Genomic DNA, 22076 nt, shown 5'->3' with positions numbered 1-22076 from the left:
GCAGTGACATGTGAAATAGGTGTGGACCAGTGTGCAAAAGGCTCAATAGACCAAGAAAAGGAATTTGGATGTTATTCCATGTACTGAGAAAAATCATTGGTATTTCAAGAAGGAAAATGAAATAATCTGATTTCATTTTACAAAGATCTCTCTAGCTATAGTGTGTTGAAGAGATTACAGAAGACCAAAATAGAAGCAAAGAAAAGTAGATAATTGCAGGAGTCAAGAAAAAAATGATGGAGCTGAGTGAGGATAGTGGCAGGAGAATAGGGGGAATTTTAAATTTCATCTTGAGAAGGTAAAATGGACTTTTTAAAAATAACAAAATTCTACATATACAAAGGAGCTTCAAATTCCATGGGAAAAAACGGACCAGTGGGCTCTTTGAAGTGCCTATATAAGAAAGCTATTGTAAGAGCACTGGATATTACAGAGTCTAGGGAGAGTTGGACAGTGAATAAGGAAGACTATAGAAGAATTGGTGCATTTGAGCTATGGTGCCAGAGGAGAATATTAAAAGTTCCATGGACTTCCCAAAGAAACAACCCAATCTATGTCAGACAAAGTACAGCCTGAATACTCCTTGGAAGTCAAGATGCCAGACTTCATCTCTCATACTTCAGACATATTATCAGGAAGGACTAGTCCCTGGGGAAGGACGTCATCTTTGGTAAAGTGGAGGGTCAGAGAAAAATAGGAAGACCCTCAATGAGATGGATTAGCACAGTGGCAGCAGCAATGGGCTCAAATGTAGCAAAGATCGTGAAGTTGGCACATGAGCAGGCAGTGTTTCATTCTGTTGTGCATAGGGTCGTTATGAGTCAGTACCAACTCAACAGCACCTAACAACAAGGGAAAGATGTGGATTAAAAAGAAAGAAATTTCTTCTTTTTGTACCAGGTCATAGTTACTGGAAATGATTCATAGTTACACGTTTCTCCAGGAAGAACCTTTCCTTTCCCTCTGAAAACTTCCCTCTTTTGATGGAGGCTCTCCTATTCTTAGTCAGAACTAAAGACAATATGTAAAGTGAAAAGTAATAGCTTTACAGAATAACTAATACAAGTTAGATATATTTTACAGCAGTAAAATATATACAAATTCTGTTTGATATTTAGTCCTACTTCTCCCCCCCCCCCCCCCCACCTCTGGTGGTGCTATAGGTTAGGTTAGGGCATGGACTGCTAACCACAAGATGAGTGGTTCAAATTTACCAGTCACTTAGCAGGAGAAAAATGAGGTTGCCTGCTTCCGTAAAGATTTACAGTCTCAGAAATGCTATGTAGGGTCAGTGAGTCAGAATTCACTTGATGGCAATGGGGTGTGGTTTATTCCTTCAAGAAGCCAAATCACACTCAAAAAAAAAAAAAAAAATCTTCTCTATTTATTTTATATCTTTACTAAACATGTTCCATTATTTCCAGCAGTGTTCTAGATCTCAAATGAAGGTGAATTTGTTATCCAGTAGCAAATATTATAATTTATGGAGTCTCTTCTAGCATGCATGCATTCATTTACTCATATATAGGATGAATTATTTTTGAAAGATATGCTATATATTTGGAGACCAAAAAATAAAAATATTGCACAGCATTTTAATCAACCATGTTTAATTTATTTTATTGAATAAATTTATCAGACTGTGGTCACATACCTATACTTCTAATTACTAGCTCTGGTAGCGTAGCGTTTATGAGTTGGGCTGCTAACCACAAGGTCAGCAGTTGGAAACTACCAGCTGTTCCCAAAAAGAAGGATGAAGCTTTCTGCTCCCATAAAGATTTACAGCCTCAGAACCCTGATACAGGGTCAATATGAGTGAGAACTAACTCCACAGCACATCACCACCACCACCACCATACATGGTTCAGTGTGGTTTTGGCTAAAAACATTTCTAATCTCAGACTTATCTTCAGTTAGTGGCCTTGTGGCAAAATACATGTGGTCTGATTAAGAATTGACCACATCCGTGGTTATATAAGAGGTTGATTTTTAAAGATTTACAGTTTCAGAAACCCTATACAGGGTTGCTATGAGTCAAAATCGATTTCGTGGCACATAACCACCACCACCATGTATTTCATGGTTATTTGCTACACCTAATGATGTCCTACTCAGTGGAGACTTTGTCTTCCCACACACACTCTTAAATTAAACTCCCTCTTGAAACCTTGTAAGCCAGTCACTCCATGCCTTTATTGCCCCCTCATTTTAGGTAGCCAATATCTAAGTTGCCCGTCCCTATCTACCCTGTATACAGAGGGAATAGCAATGATACTTGATGTGAAGGCTCCTTCCCTCTAGGTTGGTATTTTGAGCTACTACCTCCATGAGTATAAGTCAAGTTCATCAAATTGTAGCAATTTACCCTTGTTTCCTTTATCAAACATTTTCTTTTTTATCTTCCTTGAGTTGAGTTCTGATTATCAAACCATCGAGGCTAGGTCAGATGGGTACTGTCTGCAAGTTTGGGTGTTCTTGTGCATCTCCTCTCCCTTTATATGAGCTGGATGCTTCACTCTCAGCTATCACACTCAAGCCCTATGTGGCTATGTCATTGTCCCTGGGCTCAAGTGTCCCCAGGTCTCACCACACTTAGGACCAATCAGCCCTTCCTCTTCTCTCTCTTATCTATAGGTCAATGGGAGTCTATAGAACATGGTTGAACTCAGCCCATTTCTTCATAGCTGCCTTTCCCTCTCTTCTACTCACCAGTAGACAAATGTGTTCATCAGCAAGGTTACATACCTGCTCATGTGTTGCCTTTGAGTTTCAATCTTAGAGGTGGGTTTGTCCTGAAGGGACTTGATTGCTTGCCTTGATGGCTTCCTGGCAAACAACTTGCTTATTCTTGTAGTAGCCAATCATACTGCCATTTTTGTTTTGGATTGTTCCTGATGATCTTTTCTTTGAAGATGTATCTTCTGTCACTCTAGCTATTCCAGGTTGGTCTGCTTCTCCATTCTAGTGGGAATGTCCCACCTCAGAAGGTTCTGGATGGGGTTCAGGATTCCACCTAAGGTCCTATATACTGCAAAGCCTCTGAAAGAGACCTATTTCACTGAGCAAGTTTTAGAACCCCTTTAAGTTATTCCAATCAGTTATAGGCTGAAGGCAGGCTTACAAGCTTTCTGTAATCATTCCCGACATTCCTTTCTATTACACTCAAGTGTCTATTTTTTAATAGTAGGCAAGGGAAACCAATATTTCTAAGACAATGAAGCATTTTAGTATTATTTTCTGTCTCCAGACTACGCCTTGATCCCTGTATCACAGAGCTCTGTTGTCCCATGACTGAGCATGCATCACTATTTACTTCTGTCCCATTTAGCCCATTCAAACCTGTTTGTGTTCTCATATCTACCTTATTCTTCGACCCCCTTCCCCTTCTTGTGCATTGCCCTCCCCAACACCTGAACTATGATGTGTCTGCCCCCTACCCTGTGATCTCCTTCCCCAACTCCACCCCCAACCCCAATCCCATCCCACCGCAACCGGTAACCAACTAAGAAACCCTGTTCTTTAGGGTCACTATGAGTCAGAACTGACTAGAGCGCATACAAATCACAAGTTAGGAATAAAATCAATGCTAATTCTTCAAATTAAAAAGAAAGAACAAAACATTCCTTCAAAAAAATGTTGTTTCTGTAACGCTTTGTAAAAATTAATCCAGCATTAACTCCTAAAAAACAATTCTGTATTTAGACCTTTATTCATATGTGAGAATATTTTTTCATACTAGAAATTAACTTACTACAATTTCCTGTAAGTGCCATCACTTTCTTGTTGTTAAGTGTGGTTCAGTCAGTTTTGACTCATGGCTACCCTGTATAGGGTTTCCAAGGAACAGCTCCTTGGTTTGAACTGCTGACCTTGCAGATAGCTATCCAGTATTTATCCTATAGTGCTACATCAAGACTTGGTAAATCTGTCACTAGATGATGCCACAAGAGGGCTCGTGAAAAGTTTGATACTATTTGGGGACAGGTGGCCTCTCAAAGACCCTTTAGTAATATGGTGTTTATTGAGTAGCTAGCTAGTTGTAAAGAATGAAATGAGCAAAGATAGGTACAAAACAAGAAGAAACTGAGATGCCTGCTGCCAATCTTTTTGTTCCCTTTCTCTTGCTTTCTCTAATCAAACTCCCATTTCTGTCTGGATGTTTTTTTTACTCCACATTTCTATCTGGCCATTTCCTCTTCGTTTTTGTAAGCTTAGTGGAGGCTTCCCTGTGTGTTGTTATAGAATAAGCACTGTGCTTGTTTATTATAGAATTTATATCTTGATTCTTTCAATTCTCCCTTAGCACAATCATGTTTTGCATTTAATAGGGATATGTTGTTGTTGTTAAGTTCCACTGAGTCAGTTCTGACTCATAGCAACACTGTAGGTTTCTGAGGAGTGGCTGGTGGTTTTGAATCACCAACCTTGTAGTTAGCAGTCCAGTACTTATCCTACCATTGTTCTTGTTAATTGCCATCAAGTTGGTTCCAACTCATAGTGACCCTTTATAGGGGTTTCAGTGAGTGACTGGTGAGTTTTGAACAGCCGACCTTGTGGTTCAAACTGACCTTGCAGTCCTGTGCTTATCCTATAGCACTACACCAAGGCATCTTTTTTTTTTTTTTTTTTTAATATCTCTGTTGGTGTTGTTAACTGCCGTCAAGTCGGTTCTGACCCATAGCGACCCTGAACAGGGTTTCCAAGGTTGTAAATCTTTATGGGAGCAGAAAGCCTCATCTTTCTCCCACGGAGCAGCTGGTAGTTTCGAAAAGCTTACCTTGAGGTTCGCAGTCCAATTCGTAACCACTACGCTACCAGAGCTCCCTAAATAGCTCTAGGTCCATTGTATTTAACTCTGCTCTTGATAGTCAAAGATTATGGAAAATAACAGTCGCCTGATCATCTAGAAGTCAGAGATTGGTATTTGCTGAAGGTTATGGGAGTCCTGGTGTGGCACTGTGGTCTAACGCATCAGACTGAAAAGTTGTTTGAACTGCAAGGTTGGTGGTTCAAACTCACCAGCTGCTCCTTGGAAACCCTATACAGAGTCACTGTGAGTCAGAATCGACCCGATGGCCCTTAACTACAACAAAAATATACTAAATAAAACACATCAGCAATGGTCTCTATAGAAAAAATATATATCCATTATAATCACTTACAGTTACTCATGGTGAGTAACAGGCCCGTTGGTTAGATAGGTCACTCAAAAAGGAGGTGGTGCCGAATTACTGGTCAAGGACTAACTTCTAAAAAAACCACTCTTATCCAGGATTAATTTAATTTTTAAAACAAGAATCAACTATCAATTCACACTTCTCAACTTACTGGACAGTCTACCTGTGGAATGTTTTCAAGTGAAAACATTCATCTTTACAAGTTGGTGGTCCCCAGTTAAGAAACAAAACAACAAAACCAACCATTTCATAGAAAGGAAAGAAATAATATGAAATCTGTTTAAGAAATACACTAACAAGCAAAAATATATGAGCAAAGAGGTACAGGTAGAATAAAGTTTTGACTTAACTGAAGGGATGGAGAGGAGACTGGTCTACATAGGAGAATGTGCAGAATGGCCAGTCAGGTGTGAAGATTTTAGAGTAGGAATGTCTATGACTTGAATCTTTCCTGTTTCCTGAATAAAATAACATCTTGCAGTATTATACTTCATGGCCCAGACAGCTACCTCCCTTAGCTCTATTCTTTACCCACTCTAGCCTTTACTTACATGCCTCTGAAAAAATTGGGATTCTAGCTTAAGAAGAAAATAACCACACACATGTATTTCCCTTTCTATAGCTACTTCAGTCTTGGGTTTATTTATAGAAAATTCTTGAAGAAAATTTAAGTTAAATCTGTAGTTTTGCTAAATCAAGTCTCCCAGTTAATTTAGAAAACACCTGCTGTTTGGGTTAATCGCACTGTTGATGTTACCTATAGAGGAATAGCCAAACATAGTCTTGTCTCAACATCAATGCTAAAAATTAATCTCTTGGCTGTGGGAAAACAGGGGATTCTAAAATCATACATACAGATGTATCTAAGACCCTTGTCCTTCTGGATCCACACTCTGTTCAGGGTCTTCATCATTATAAATATTTTCTGCCATCTGCCATACTTGCATGATACTTGCTTCTGATACAGAACAAATCACCCAAGGTTCATTGGGATTTGAGGAGAAATCCGGTATCCTGGCAGTGTGGCCTCCATGAATAAGCAATGACAGTCCTATCTTTGTGAGAAGGAGATGGTAAAAACACAATTACTCGTGGAATTCTATCAAATGTGGTAGAGCCACTATTTGGTGTTTCTGTTCTATTAGAAAAAGACTAAGGCAGTAGGTTTAGAGTGTGGAATAAGGCCTGCATTACAAACATAATTTCGTCCTTTTATGCCTGGGTGTAAAACACAAATTGCACAACTCATAGCTGGTGGCTCTGAATAGGAAGAAATGCTGGTTTTTCCTTTTTATATATCTGATGAATAAGCAAAATACAGCACAGAGAAATCTTGACCTCATCTAACCTCTGACAAGTTGGCTAATATCAAACCAGGATGTTTAGTCGGCTTCATTCCTCATTTGACTGTGCTGCCCAAAGTAAAACATGAAAGTGAAACAAATGATCTATTTAAATGATGGTTTAATCTAGAACTGCCTATTAACATACAAGATTATAGTATGAATACTTTTCTAAAACACAATTAAGTGCAGAATTAAGCATTCCTTTAAAGGACTTTTTGTTGTTGTTAAGTGCTGTCAAGTCGGTTCTGACTCATAGCAACCCTGGAGAGGGTTTCCGACTTTAAATCTTCACGGGAACAGAAAGTCTCATCTTAGGTCCTAGTAATCCCACTCCACTCCAGCAGTTTTACTCATGGCCATAGATTGTACACATAAACATACTGTCCTTCTAGTATCCCACAGTGTATCTCCCCCAGTATGTTGTCCTCCTCTGTCCCCAGTTAGGTTTTCAATAGAATAATCCTGGTGACTCTTCGTTTTATCATTTTAATGATACTTCTGCATATTTGACTCCGGAAATTTATTTACATCATAATCTATGGGAAATTCTTTTGACTATCTATTAAACCAACTCTCAGCCTTTTAGACTTCTACCATGCTATTTGGAATCACTGCTAAAATCATTGCTGGACCCTCTCAGATAGCAAATAGTCAATCAGTCATTCAGAGGGCCCTGATGTTTCACTGTAGATGTTTCACGGGACTTCTAACCACAAGGTGGGAGGTTCAGACTCACCAGCCACTCTTTGGAGACCTTATAGAGGGTAATGAGGACTCGGAACTGATTTATTGGCACTTTAAAACAACAACAAAGTCAAATAATAGGTGTTCAGTTAAAAATAATTTATATAAGTAATTGATCTTAACTAAATAAGAAAACCTGGTACTAATAGTAAAGACAGAGTTGTGGTTTGAACCCTTCCATCCCAGTTCATGCCTTTCACCCTCATATCTGCCTTTGCAACCTTATCAAAACAAGCAGAGACATCGCAAATCTCTTTATGGCACTCTGATACTACTTGTCTGGTCTCAGAACCCCGAGGATTCATTGAGGGCTTTGAAAGTTTGGGCACTGTAAGGTAAGCACTGGACTTCAAGATCAGTTTGAACTGTAAGGTCAGCGTTCAAACTGACCAGACATTCCTCAGAAACCCTATATAGGGTCGCTATGAGTTGGTGCTGACTTGATGGAACATAACCATAATGACAATATGAGAGAGATCCTTACTCTCTGATTTAGTTATAATAAAAGAGGAAGGAGTTCAGTTCTTCAAAAACTGATATTAAGATGTAGCTAGCTATCTTTTCGTGATTTGAATACATTATGAAATGCTATACTTGTTCCTTCTCAATCTCTAATGAAGACATGTCTTATATTATTAACCAATAAATTATTTGTGCATTTGTGATCAGACCGAATTAGTTCATAATCAAAGTCAAGATACAAAACTGAAACATCTTTAAGGGGAAAAAAAACAAGAACAAAAACCTGCCAGATCCTTGTCTTTTTATCAGCGTTATAATAGCAAAACCATGACATTGGAATGTGCTCACCCTATGCATCTGCCTCTCTGGGAAACACAAAACTGGGATTATTAACTTGGCAAGCATTTACTGAACACCTTCTACATCTAGAGGAGCCCTAATGAAAAGATTGGCAGTTCCAATAAGTCAGTGACTGTCAGGAAGAAGACCTGGCAATTTGCTCACATAAGGATTACAGCCTAAGAAACCCTATGGAAAAATTGTAGCGGTTACGAATCAGGCTGTGAACCGCAAGGTCAGCAGTTTGATACTACTAGCTGGAGAAACTATCGCGGGAGAAAGATGAGGTTTTCTGCTCCCGTAAAGATTTACAGCCTCGGAAACCCTGTACAGGGTCGCTATGAGTTGGAACCGACTCCACGGCACATAACCACCACCACCACAGTCAGGTAATTAGGAGCCCTGTGTGGCACTGTGGGTTAATGCACCAGACTGCAAAGCCCTTTGAACTGCAAGGTCAACGATTCAAGCTCACCAGCTGCTCCTCGGAAACCCTATACAGGGTTGCTATGGGTCGGAATTGACTCTATAGCACTTTACAACAACAACAGTCTGGTAATTATGTTTCAGAATAAACTCAACTGTGTACAAAACCACAAACAATAATTTAACTATGTCACCGGAATTGGACTCAGCATGATAATTTTATAATGAACAAAGAAGAGAAACATACTCTACCCTCCTAGAGCTACCAGATTAGTAAAGAGACAGACATTAAACAATGGACATGCAAACATGTAACAGTGATAAATGTTCTGAAGCATAATGTGTGGCACTGCAGGATAATGCACTGACCCACAAGGTCAATTTGAACCACAGGGTCGGTGGTTCAAACCCACCAGCCACTCCTTAGAAACCCTATACAGGGTTGCTATGGGTCAGAACTAACTTGACAATACTTAGCAACAAGGGAGAAAAACAGCTTTGGTGGCTGGAACTCTGAGAATACAAATTTAAGTCAAGAGTTGAAGACTAAGAGGAATTTAATCACTGACTAGTGGAAGTGAAAATGGTGGGAAGGTCCTTGAAACCCGAAGATCATGTGAAACTACCCTGTGGTGGGAAAGAGTTTGATACACTTGAGGAACTAGAAAGTCATCATGACTGGAGCAAGCCTTAGAGGCGCATTTGATGAAGGTCATGGGCTAGATGAAGTAAGAATTAGGCAGAAACTAGAAGATCATTATCTTCATTAGCTAGTGTTTCTGTAACAGAACTACCCGTGGGTGGTTTTAACAAATATGGATTCTCTCATACTTTTGGAAGCTGGAAGTCCCGATTCAGGGTACTAGCTCTAGGAGAAGACTTTCTCTCTCTGTTGACTCTTAGAGGAGGTCCTTGTCTCCTTCCACTTGTGGTCCTTGCGTCCTTGGAGATCTCCATGTGCCCTGGCATCAATCTTCCCCTGAATCTGGGAGGTTCTTGATTCAGGAACCCCCCTTGTCCACTCCACTCCCTAATTCTTTCTTGGTAGTTAGTAAGTGCCATCAAGTTTGTTCCAACTCATAGCAACCCTATATCGAGTTCCAAGGAACAGCTGATGGGTTTAAACTACCAACCATGTGGTTTGCAGTTCACTACTTATCCTATAGTGCCACACCAGGAATCCCCTCTTTATTTGCTTGCTTCTCTCTCCTTTTATCTGTTGTAATGTCTAGATGAGCTGTTCAAATCTACCAGCCACTCCTTGGAAACCCTATACAGGGTCACTATAAGTCAGAACCAACTTGACAGCTCTTAACAACTACAAGATAAAATGTGATGTGGGTCACAGCAAAGCAAAACTCCTCTTGCATTGGATCAGAGATAAAACTGCATCCCACCTAATCCCCTGACTGAATAGTCCAGTCAAATCACATTATAGAGAATGATTACATCTTTAAATCGTTGGCAAAACATGTCAATACATAACTGCCAAGCCAGTAAAATCAGGGACTAGCCCAGTTGACAAGAAGTTTGTTGTTATTTTTGTTGTTGTTAAGTGCCATTGAGTTGGTAGTGACTCATAGTGATTCTATGCACAACAGAATGAAACACTGCCTGGTCCTGGGCAGCCTCACAATCATTGCTACAACTGAGTCCATCGATGCTGCCACTTGGCCAATCCATTCCACTGGGGATCTTCCTCTTTTTCTCTGACCCTCCACTTTACCAAACATGATATCCTTCTCCAGGGACTGGTCCCTTCTGACAATATGTCTGAAGTATGAGAGACAAAGTTTGGCTATAATACTGGCTTCCAAGGAGAATTCTGGCTGTATTTCATCCAACACAGATCTGTTTATTCTTTTAGCAGTTCATGGTATTTTTAATACTCTCTGCCAACACCATAACTCAAATGCATAAATTCTTCTATGGTCTTCTTTATTCATAAACTTACTCATGCATATTGTTGTTGTTGTTGTTAGGTGTTATCAAGCTGGGGTCAACTCATAGTGACTATAGGCATAACAGAATGAAACACTACCCAGTACTGTGCTATCCTCACAATTGTTGTCACATTTGAACCCATTGTTGTTGCCACTATGTCAGTCCATCTCATTGGGAATCTTTCTGTTTTTCATTGGCCCTCCACTTTACCAAGCATGATGTCTTTATCCAGAGGCTGGTCCTTCCTGACATCATGTCTAAAGTAGAAGAGAGGAAATCTTGACATTCTCACTTCTAAGGGTCATTCTGACTGTGCTCCTCCCCAAACAGATGTGTTGTTCTTCTGACTGTTCATTGTACTATTGCAAAAACATAATTCAGGTGCACCGATTCTTATATGGTCATCGTTACATATTGGCCAACTTTCACGTGCACATGAGGCAGTTGAAGATATCATGACTTTGATATGTCAAAGTCCTCAAAACTTTGACATCTTTTTAAAGAGCATCTTTACTCTTTAACACATTTAAGAGAGTTTTTGGAGCAGATTTGCCTAATGCAATATGTCATTTGATTTCTTGTCTGCTGCTTCCATGAGCATTCATTGTGGATCCAAGGAAAATGAAGTCTTTGACAATGCCAGTGTTTTCTCTGTTATCTCATGAACTTACTTATTGGTCTAGCTGTCAGAATGTTTGTTTTCTTTACACTGAAGTGCAGTTCGTACTGAAGGCTACAGTCTTTGATCTTCATCAGAATTTCACAAGTATTTCGAGGATCACAATTCAATCCACAACAATTATGTAAGGAGTTTTCTCAGAAATGTAGTGGACTGGGATTTTCACAGAAAAGCAGCAGAAGAGCTTCATATGGGCATGTGACAAAATTTGATTTATATTTCAAGCTGCTAGCTAGAGCACTGACTGCAGGGAGTCAAGAGAGAAACCAGGGAGCCAATTAGGAGGCTGTTGCAGTAATGCAGGTGACAGACAGTGATGACTTGGGCTGGATGACCTTGTAATAGAAATGGAAAGAAGTCTTGATTCAAAATATATTACAGTGGTAAAATCAGCAGGATTTGGTTAGAGGTCACTAGATAAATAATATAAAAAGTGGTTCAACTTCCTGAGATTCTAGCTTAACTGCAGGTCAAACCATAAAATTGTGAACTGATGATTATGATTTGATTCATGCATTTAATTATTTAAGCATTATTCACTCATCAAAGATTTATTAAGCTCCTTTTGTGCCGGGTCATTCAGCAAGGCAAGAAAGAGACAATGTCCCATCATACATGCTTACACCCGTGATTTGATTTACTTCCTATGTATTTTAAACATGATGCTAAGGAGACTTAGGACTCCTGGTATAGTGCTGTGGGATCAGCACTAGACTGTAAACCACAAAGTTGGCAGTTCAAAACCACTAGCTGCTTCTCCGAAACCTTATGCAGGGTTGCTGTTATTTGGAACAACTCCATGGCACTTAACAACAACAACAAGGAGACTTAAGTTTTCAATTGTATCTCCATTGATTTTATCCATTTAGTTTTGTATTTCTTATCAGGGCCCTCAAGAGGACTCTTAGGGTGACAGGACATGGATGGAATTGACACACAGGTTACTACACTGACAAAGTGGGCTACTGACATTTAGAGAATGAATCCTGGCAGTGACAATATTGTCATGTGTTGAGAAGTTGCACAAAATGAAGGATTGTCTCTCCAAAAAAAGAAGCTAGTAGTTAGTTCTTCTTTTAATAAACTGCCTTCTGCTTCATTCTGACTAATGAGTACTCCCCTTATCTCATGGGAAGTGTAATTTCTAACTTTAATCTGAGGAGCCAAAGGAGTATCTGTAGAAATTTATTTATTTCTTCCCATCTTCCCTAGTGATCCTGTGGGCTGTCTAAAGACCCTTGACTTGCCCTACTTCTGCCCTCCAAGTTATGCTCAATGAGCGAACTGTTAGAATAGCACAGGAAAGAAAACATAAAAGCGTTTTTCAAACCTCCATGAGTTGTGTGTTCTTGGGAAAAACCCTAAATTTCCATTGCTTGTTTCCTCATGTGTATCTGCTTCATATGGACCTTTGTTGCTACCTGTACCACACTTGGAGCAGTGCTTGGGCTTGGTGTGTGGTACCCACCCAATGAATATTTTTGTTTATTTTTATTGTTCAGTAATATGGAAGGCAGTGTGCTGGGTGACATGATCACAACTTCCGTCTTAAGGAGACAGACAGAATGAGAAAAACCAGTCACCAAAAAGCTAAGCAGTTCTTGATATATTTTTTGACAAGTTAACAAAAACCTGATTGTGCTGATTCTTTATTTAACATGATTTCTGCTGCCTGTGCTCATAGCTTTGGATTTCAATCTGGTGAACTCTGCTCATTGGATTTCTTCCTCAGTTTTAGACTTAAATTCCAGAAAGAATTGCCTATTTTTCTAAAGAAGACTTCTCATCCTATCATGGAGAAACTACCTCCTCAGTGAGATTTATCCTGTTTTCCTGGAGGCGGGGCTGGTAGTAAAGAGATTAGGTTCAAAGTGCTTATCAGCCACTCTGCAAGAGAAAGATGAGCAGTCTGCTTCTGTAAAGATTTGCAGACCTGAAATTCTGTGGGACCATTCTACTATGTCCTTTGGAATCAACTCAATGATAATGGGTTTAGTTTTGTTTCCTTGGTTTCCCCCAACACTGTCTCTGTTCGCAGTCTCAAAGTTAGCAAGCTAATGTGGCATTATATTTGGCTTCAAAGCCCATTCTTGAATTCTGTTAGCTACTTAGCCTGGTGATGGTGTTAAGTGCTGCTGAGTTGATTTCAACCCATAGAGATTCTGTATGACAGAGTAGAATTAGAATTGCCCAGGAGTTTTCTTGACTGTAATTTTTACTGAAGCAGATTGCAGTCTTTCTTGAGATTGTTGAGCCTCTGGGTAAGTTCAGATTTCAACCTTTTTGTTAGCAGCCCAGTGCTTAGATGTTGCAACACCAGATCTCTTACTCTTTATAATCAAGACTATATTTTGCATAAAAATTTGCAAATATTTTATTCAAAATGATACAAGTTTTTTGATATGTCTCATGTAGGTAGACTACAAACAGGAAGTTCATTCTACATGGTAGTACAATTAGATTAAATACCTTTTAAATAATAATAATAATAAAATTATTTCCATTTTTGATACATGAATATTATATTTTCATGGTTCTAGATTTTTTTTCATGTAAGACAATATTCTAGACATTCATAAGTGGTAATCAATATTTCAAATTTTTAAATTATATACCTGATATCAGAGCAAAACTCTAGCACCAATTTATTCACAAAATCTCTAATTAGTTAATTAACTAATGTAACAGTTTATTCATGAGACTGATTTAATTTGTGGCTTTGCATATATTTTTCTATAGAACATAAAATATTCTCAAAGAATCTGTAATAAGTACCACTTAATGCTATGCTCTATTAATAATGTTCTCTGCTTTCAGCCAAGATCCATCAGACATCTTGGCTGAAAGCAAAGAATATTAGAAAGATGTTTACCTGTGCTTTATTGACTATGCAAAGGCTTTTCATTGTATGGATCATGACAAGCTATGGACAACATTGCGAAATATGAGTATTCTGGAACACTTAATTGTGCTCATGAGGAATCTGTACCTGGACCAAGAAGCAGTTTGTCAAATAGAACGTGGAAACACTGAATGATTTAAAATGAAGAAAGGTGTATGGCAGGGTTGTATTCTTTCACCATACTTATTCAACCTGTATGCTGAGCAAATAATCTGAGAAGCTGGGTTCTATGAAGAAAAATGTAGCATCAGGATTGGAGGAAGACTCATTAACAACCTGTGGTATGCAGATGATACAATTTTGCTTGCTGAAAGTGAAGAGGGCTTAAAATATTTACTGATGAAAATCAAAGAACACAGCCTTCAGTATGGATAGCCTCAATGTAAAGAAAACAAAAATCCTCACCATTTGATCAATAAACAACATTCTTATCAATGGACAAAAGATGGACATATTGTCAAGGACTTCATTCTTCTTGGATCAACTATCAACACTCATAGAAGCAGCAGTCAAGAAATCAAATGACATATTGCATTAGGATTAGGCAAATCTGGTGCACAAGACCTTTTTAAAGTGTTGAAGAACAAAGATGTCAGCTTGAGAACTAAGTTGCACCTGACCCAAGCCATGGTATTTTCAATAACCTAATATGCATGTGAAAGCTGGATAGTGAATAAGGAAGATCATAGAAGAACTGATGCTTTTGAGTTATGGTGTTGGAGGAGATTATTGAAAGTGCCATGGGCTGCCAAAAGAACCAACAGATCTATGTTGGAAGAAGTGCAGCCAGAGTACTCCCTGGAGGCCAGGATGGCCAAACTTTGTCTCTCATACTTCGGACATATTGTCAGGAGGGACAAGTCACTGGAGAAGGATATCATGTTTGGTAAGGTGGAGGGTCAGAGAAAATGGTGAGGCCCCCAGCAAGATGGATTGGCCAAGTGGCAGCATCAATGGGCTCACGTGTGACAACAATTATGAATTTGGCCCAGGATCGGGAAGTGTTTCATTTTGTTGTGCATAAGGTCACTATGAGTCGGTGCCAACTCGATGGCACTTAACAACAATATCAATAATGTAAATATAGAAATGTTTTAAATTTGGTCATTTCAACAGTTTCTCTTTTTAAGGTGATACATTTTGTTGGAATAGCATTTATTACATAAATAGCATAAATGATAAACTTGTTTCATTTACATAAGGGTATTTACCAGTAATAAGAAGAATGAATGCAAGAAGATGAAGGAGTGCTTTCGAGGACAGATTTAAACCATGATCTAAAACTCAACATTACACTCTACACTCTTAAATTTGTTTAATAGCTTTTATCCCAAACCCGTCATCATCAAGTCCTTTTTGACTCATATTGACCCTGTAGTAGCTATTGTAGTTCTTTGAATATTACCAGAATGCTAGGACCCTTGGCTTTCTGATATTCTTCTTTAAATGTAAACCCTTTAAGAAGTAGACCCAGGAGTCTTGGTGTGGCTCTGTGGATTAATGCCCTGGACTGCAAAGTCAGTTTGAACAAGGTTGGCAGTTCAAGCTGCTCCTTGGAAACCCTATATAGGGTCGCTATTGGTCGGAACTGACTCATTGTCACTTAACAACAACAACAACAATCCTCAATAGGACAATGGCTAAGCAAACTATGGTGTATTCCTACAATGGAATAATTGTTTGTGTTCCATCAAAACATTAGGGACAGAGTAGAACTGCTTCATGGAGTTTCCTATGATGTAAACTTTACAGAAACAGATTGCGTGGGTTTTTCTCCCTGTGAGTTTCAAACCACCAACCTTTCAGATAACTGCTTAATAAAGAAAAGACTATTAATACATGCAGCAATATGACATTACAATATTTCAATATCAGTATATCATTATCAGGTGCGCCTGACCCAAGACATGGTATTTTCAATAACTTCTTATGCATGAGAAAGCTGGACAGTGAATAAGGAAGACTGTAGAAAAATTGATGCTTTTGAGTTATGGTGTTGGAGAAGAATATTGAAAGTGCCATGAGCTGCCAAAAGAACCAATAGATCGATTTTGGAAGAAGTGCAGCCAGAGTGCTCCTTAGAGGACAAGATGGCCAAACTTCGTCTCTCTTACTTTGGACATATTGTCAGGAGGGACCAGTCACTGGAGAAGGATATCATGTTTGGTAGGGTGGAGGGTCAGAGAAAAAAGAGGATGGCCCCAATGAGATGGATTGGCCAAGTGGGCAGCATTGATGGACTCAAGCATGGCAACAGTAATGAGGTTGGCCCAGGATCAGGCAGTGTTTTGTTCTGCTGTGCATAAGGGTTGGTACTGACTTGATGGCACCTAAAAACAACAAAATATCACTGTCAGTGGCTATGCGGAACTGTAGGGTAAGCACTGCACTGCTAACCACAAGGTCGGCAGTTTAAACCCACCAACCACTTCTTGTAAATCTTATGCAGGGATGCTATGAGTTAGAATCAACTTGACAGCATCTAAGAACAACATATCAATAGTCAGCAAAGTGTTTCCACAAAAGGACAGGTAGTAATGACTCAAAAGGAAGTGAGGAGAACAGTAACATTGGAAATGGCACAGACAGCAAGAAGCTGTGACTGAGTATGGAAGCAGCAGAACCAGGAGACCAGCACAAGATGGTATAGTTGACCCATGGAACTATATAGCCAAGTGTTTCCAGACAAGAGACTTCCTAGCAGGGTGGAAAGCTCCCAGACACATATTAGCAGAGCTGCTTCTTCTTGTTAAGTCTCCTTGAGTCAATTCTGACTCTTAATGACCCTGTATAGGATTTCTGAGAAGCAGCTGGTGAATTTAAACCACTGACGTTGCAGTTCAAACTGACCTTGCAGTCCACTGCATTATCCTGCAGTGTCACAACTAGACTTGCCTATTCAGTGGAGCAAGAGACTGAACACCCTCAAGCGTATGATTCCTGGAGAAGTGGGGTGACTTATGACACTTATTGGTAGAGTTAAAGAGACTTGTAGCACTTATTCAAGCAGAACAGAGGCCAAGTTGGCCAAGAGATCTAATAGGTCAAGAAACCAGGAATCATAGCTGAAGAGACAAGGAGAGAAACAGAGCTGCTCAAAAAGCAGGCCATGACATCTGTGTTTGAAAGGCTGGAGCCACAACTATACAGGCTTCAAACAATCAGATTGTCACCAACTCAGTTCTTGCGTATGGGACTGTCATTCATGAATAACAAGAAGATGAGGCCACATCTTTTACAAAAAACTAAGGAGAGCAAGCTGCCATTCACAAGGAACAGAAGAGCAGAGCCTGCTGGACTGAGGGCGTGGAGTCACCGCTTACTTGGACATGGAGAATGGAATTGCCCAAAAGCCAAGGAGAGCAGAGTTGCTATCCCAGGGGGCCTAAAAGGAGGAGCTGAAGTCCAGTGCCAAGGTGCCTCCACCTAGAATCCAGAGTGTGTAGCCAACATCCAGAGTTTGGAGGGCAGTAGTGTTATCTAGATGGTGTCCAAAATATTCATCTGGGTTTGGGGCTTTCTTGGTGCCTGTTATTTATGTCATTTGTAACGGAAATGTCTACCCTTTTTTTTTTTTAACCATTACACTATGGAAACAGATAACTTGTATTCTAGATTCCACAGATGAAAACAAATTTTGCGTTAGAAGATTTGGATTTGGTGTTGATTTAACACTTTGGGGATGATAGGGTAGAAATGTTTTGTATGTGGCTGAGGAATGCCATAGATTGAATTTTGTCACCCCAAAATATGTGTCAGCTTGTCTGGGTCATGATTCCTAGTGGTTTAGCAATTATGCTGTGATACAGTTTGGCAATCATGTAATGATGTAATCATGCTCCATGATGTGATCTGATTAGGATGGGATACAACACCCTTAATCCAGTTTTAGCACTAATCCAATTTAAGGGGAGTTTCCCTGGGGTGTGACCTGAGTCACCTTTTATAGTACAAAAAGATCAAAGGAGAAAGAAGTAAGCAGAGTAGGAGGGACTTAATACTATCAAGAAAGAAGAGCTGGGAGTGAAGCACATTTTTTACACTTTGAGTTTTTGAGCTGAAAACCTCCTAAACCAAGGGGGAGATTAATGCCAATATACGTGAAAATTTTCAAGGCCCGTCAGGTCCATAGGCATTGAAAGGAGACAAGGCCCGTCTCCCAGAGCCAACAGAGGGAAAGCCTTCTCCTGACTTTGGAAGTGTAGTCTCTTAAATTGTGAGAGAATGAAGTTCTATTTTCTAAAGCCATGCACTGGAACTGACTCAACAGCATCTAACAACAAAGCCATCTGCTTTCGGTTTTTCTTTATAGTAGCACTAGGTAACAAACCTATTTATGGCAGCTTTGAAAGTTCATGAAAAAAATCCATTCTCTTTCAATTCCATTTATTCATGAATTTTTTGAAGCCCCCTCATATATATTGCATGGTCCCAGCTTTGTGAGAAAAATATATGTTTGCAAGAGGAAAAGTATATATTTTTAAAGATAAGACAAAAAAAGTTGAAATGATATACATAAAACTTAAAATTAGTACATTTGGGAGACTGGGATTGGCAGTAGAAATTAGAAGAATACTTAGCATGTATATATATTGTTTGAATTTTACTGCAGAGCTATATAACTTTGAAATGAAAAAAACTCAGGCTTCTTGTTAGTTTGTTCATTGTTTTCATCCTAAATGAGTAAACTACTCATTAGGGAATTCTACCATAAAAGCAGTGATCTTTTAGACCAGAAGAAATAAAATTCAAAGATGACAATTCCTTATTTAAAGAATCTAGAAACCCAGGGTGTGAAGAAACTTCCTGAGTCAAACTAATCCAGTAGTGAATTGTGGGAAAGTCTGCATTAATGAGGACAGACAGAGCTTCTTCCTAGTAGTCAAGATATCACTTGTGCCTCTCAGGACATTACTGAAAGCCCTAAGTCTTGATACACTAATGAATATATGGAACAAAATGGATATTACAGTAATAGTATAAAAGAGAAATGTATTTTTTTTTTTTTTAAAAAAAGGCCCATTTCTAGCCTGTAAGAAAAATGTAAAGACAATTTAGAAAATGACCCTTTCAAAGAACTAATACTTGCAAACTCATAATCACAGTTCTGATATGTAGCATCTTCTCTTTCATGTTGGTCAGAAAATGCTTTCAAATGCTTTCAATCATTTTGTCAGACTAAAATTAATATTTGTAGAATTGAAATGACTACCTTCATAGGAATTAGTATTCAGTACAAGAGAAGACAAATAGAAAAGATGGAAATATTTAGGATATTTAGGTTAATATAGGCTATATTATGAAATCTATGTTGAGTGCTGTTGAGTTGGTTCTAACTCACAGCAGCAGCCCTATATACAATTTCCAAGAAGCAGATGGTGAGTTTGAACTGCTGACCTTGCAGTTAGCAGTCCAGTGCTTCTCTTACAGCACCACACCAGGACTCCATGCAGCCTAAAAATCTCATGATATTTTTAAATTCCTGATATTCTGGTCATCGGTTTAAAAATTATTCTAATGAAAACAAAGTTATTTATGAACACTAATCCCTGGGTAGCACAAGTGGTTAAACACTTGACTACTAGTCAAAAGGTTGATGGTTCAAAACCACCCAGAGTCACCTCACCTTGGAAGACACGCCTGACAGTTTGCTTCTGAAAACTCACAGCCCCAGAACCTCGCAGAGCAATTTGACTCGCTGGCAACTAACAACAGTTTCAAGTCTACTGATAAGTTTTCTCTCTTTTTTAATGTGAATGTCTGGTTTGTCTTTACAGAGTCACTGGAGGTGAGCTGTTTGAAGACATAGTGGCAAGAGAATATTACAGTGAAGCTGATGCCAGGTAAGTGACTTGCCCTGGACAAGACACAAGACAACATTCAGATGCACTTGTTCATTGTATTTCTTTACAAATGAATCAAGACATTTAAGTTTTTATGAGGACCTCGTGATACCATCTTGAACTTCTTTTCATTATTTTAATTGGTATTTCTTTCTCTTAAGGATCTTTAGGATTCTTCTGGGGGCAAAAAAAAAAAAAAAAACTATGAATATGATCTAACATAAAACAAATAATAAAACAAAAACAATCTTAGCAGATAACTTATGCTGGCTGAATAAGCATATACTTTTTAAACAAAGATTGCAAGATCTGCAGTCCTGGGCTGCCCAGTGTGATAGTTGCTAGTCGTATATGACTATTACAATTTAAATTAATTAAAATTACAAATCCAGTGTCTCAGTCAAGTTTGCCACATTTCAGGTGGTTAAACCTGAATCAGGAGCATAAGTATCTCATGATTACCAACTCAACAAAGCAGATATTTAACATTTCCATCATGATAGAAAGTTTTATTGAATGCCACATGTCTTGTCTTAGACCATGGAGTCCTGGTGTGGTGCTGTGGGCTAATGCACCAGATTGCAAAGCTGTTTGAACTGCAAGGTCGGCGGTTCAAGCTCACGAGCTGCTCCTTAGAAACCCTATATAGAGTCACTATGGGTTGGTATTGACTCAACGGCACTTAACAGCATGGGTTGGAATTGACTCAACGGCACTTAACAGCAACAATAGACAGAGACCATGAAAGAAACAAACTGAAAAAAGCCACGTGGTCTACATAAAGCACTACTATAAGGAGCTCTGGTAGCGTAGTGGTTACGAATCGGGCTGCGAACCTTAAGGTCAGCGGTTCGAAACTACCAGCCGCTCCGCGGGAGAAAGATGAGGCTTTCTACTCCCGTAAAGATTTACACCCTCGGAAACCCTGTACAGGGTCGCTATGGGTCGGACTCGACTCGATGGCACTTAACAACAACAACAACAAATATGCTATTTAACTCTTTGAAAAATTTCATTAAAACCCTTGAAACTCAGACTTGAAAAGTATTTATCCATATATTCCAGAGTCAGATGTAGTGATTTACCAATGGCGTTAACTGGCAGCATCTTTACGGAAGTTAAAACAGACTAACATTTTATCTAAATTGAAGCTTTCTTAAAGGACACAAAGGTAATGTTTTTGGTGTGAAGTAATGTTGTTGTTGTTGTTAAGTGCCGTCGAATCAGTTCCGACCCATAGCGACCCTGTACAGGGTTTCTGAGGGTGTAAATCTCTACAGGAGTAGAAAGCCTTATCTTTCTCCCGCGGAGCGGCTGGTAGTTTTGAACTGCTGACCTTCATCCAGAATTCCTGGTGATGCAGTGATTAAAGCACTCGGCTGCTAACTGAAAGATTGGTGATCTGAAACCACCAGTGGCACCTCGAGAAAAAGATGTGATAGTTTGTTTCCATAAAGATTTATAGCTTTAGAGATACTTTGGGCAAGTTCTGTTCTGTATCAGAGGATCACTATGGGTCAGAATCAACTTGATGGCAATGAAACATAATAAGTCTGTTTGCTTAGATATTATTTAGACTATATGTTTCTTATTTTCTTCAGCATGCTTTATATACTATAACATTGAAAAACTTACAAAACAACAAAGGAGTTGTCACATTTGTCTCATGGTAACTCTATGTGTATCAGAATAGCTCTGTGCTTTGTAAGGTTGATAAGGACTGATTTCTTGTTAGTTGATCATCAGGACTCCCTTGTGAGGCACCGCTGAGCTTAGTACCTTCAATTTTTTGATTAGCAGCCAAGAGAGTAAAGCATTTATACCACTCCATAAATTATGTTGCTATGTGCCGTTGTGTTGCTTCCAACCCATAGCAACCCTGTATAAATAGGGTTTCCAAGGAGTGACTTGTGAGCTTGAACCACCAACCTTGAGATTCAAACCGACTTTGCAGTCCAGCACATTAAACCCACAGTGCCACACCAAGACTCCATATAGTCTGTACTTGGTGCTTAATTTGAAAAATGTGGTTATCTGGTTATGAATAATTGACTCACTATGAGCAATGTAAATGAGATGAAAATTCAGTATAGACAGACTGCTCTCATTCTCTGGTGCTTTCAGAGCCCTGGGCAGCTTGCCAATCCACTATAGTCGGATCCTCAGCAGATATTTGCTGTCCATGATAGCATGTGCATGAATCAGAGGCAA

At 39.1% G+C, this 22076-nt stretch overlaps 1 protein-coding gene across 12 annotated transcripts in view; it reads left to right on the top strand.

Annotated features, from left to right (window-relative positions):
- Positions 1 to 22076, top strand: part of LOC102820955 (calcium/calmodulin-dependent protein kinase type II subunit delta-like) — a 416134-nt gene that overhangs the window by 280637 nt on the left and 113421 nt on the right. For all 12 annotated transcript variants that reach the window (XM_006872238.1, XM_006872247.1, XM_006872241.1 and 9 more), the window contains exon 5: positions 19800 to 19865. In XM_006872238.1, the coding sequence (XP_006872300.1) occupies positions 19800 to 19865 (66 nt within the window). The remainder of the gene's footprint in view (positions 1 to 19799; positions 19866 to 22076) is intronic.

This window comes from Chrysochloris asiatica, unplaced genomic scaffold (genome assembly GCF_000296735.1).
Source record: "Chrysochloris asiatica unplaced genomic scaffold, ChrAsi1.0 scaffold00188, whole genome shotgun sequence".
Taxonomy (NCBI): Eukaryota; Metazoa; Chordata; class Mammalia; order Afrosoricida; family Chrysochloridae; genus Chrysochloris; species Chrysochloris asiatica.
Note: the sequence above shows the minus strand (reverse complement) of the source record. Positions and strands in the feature narration are given on the sequence as shown.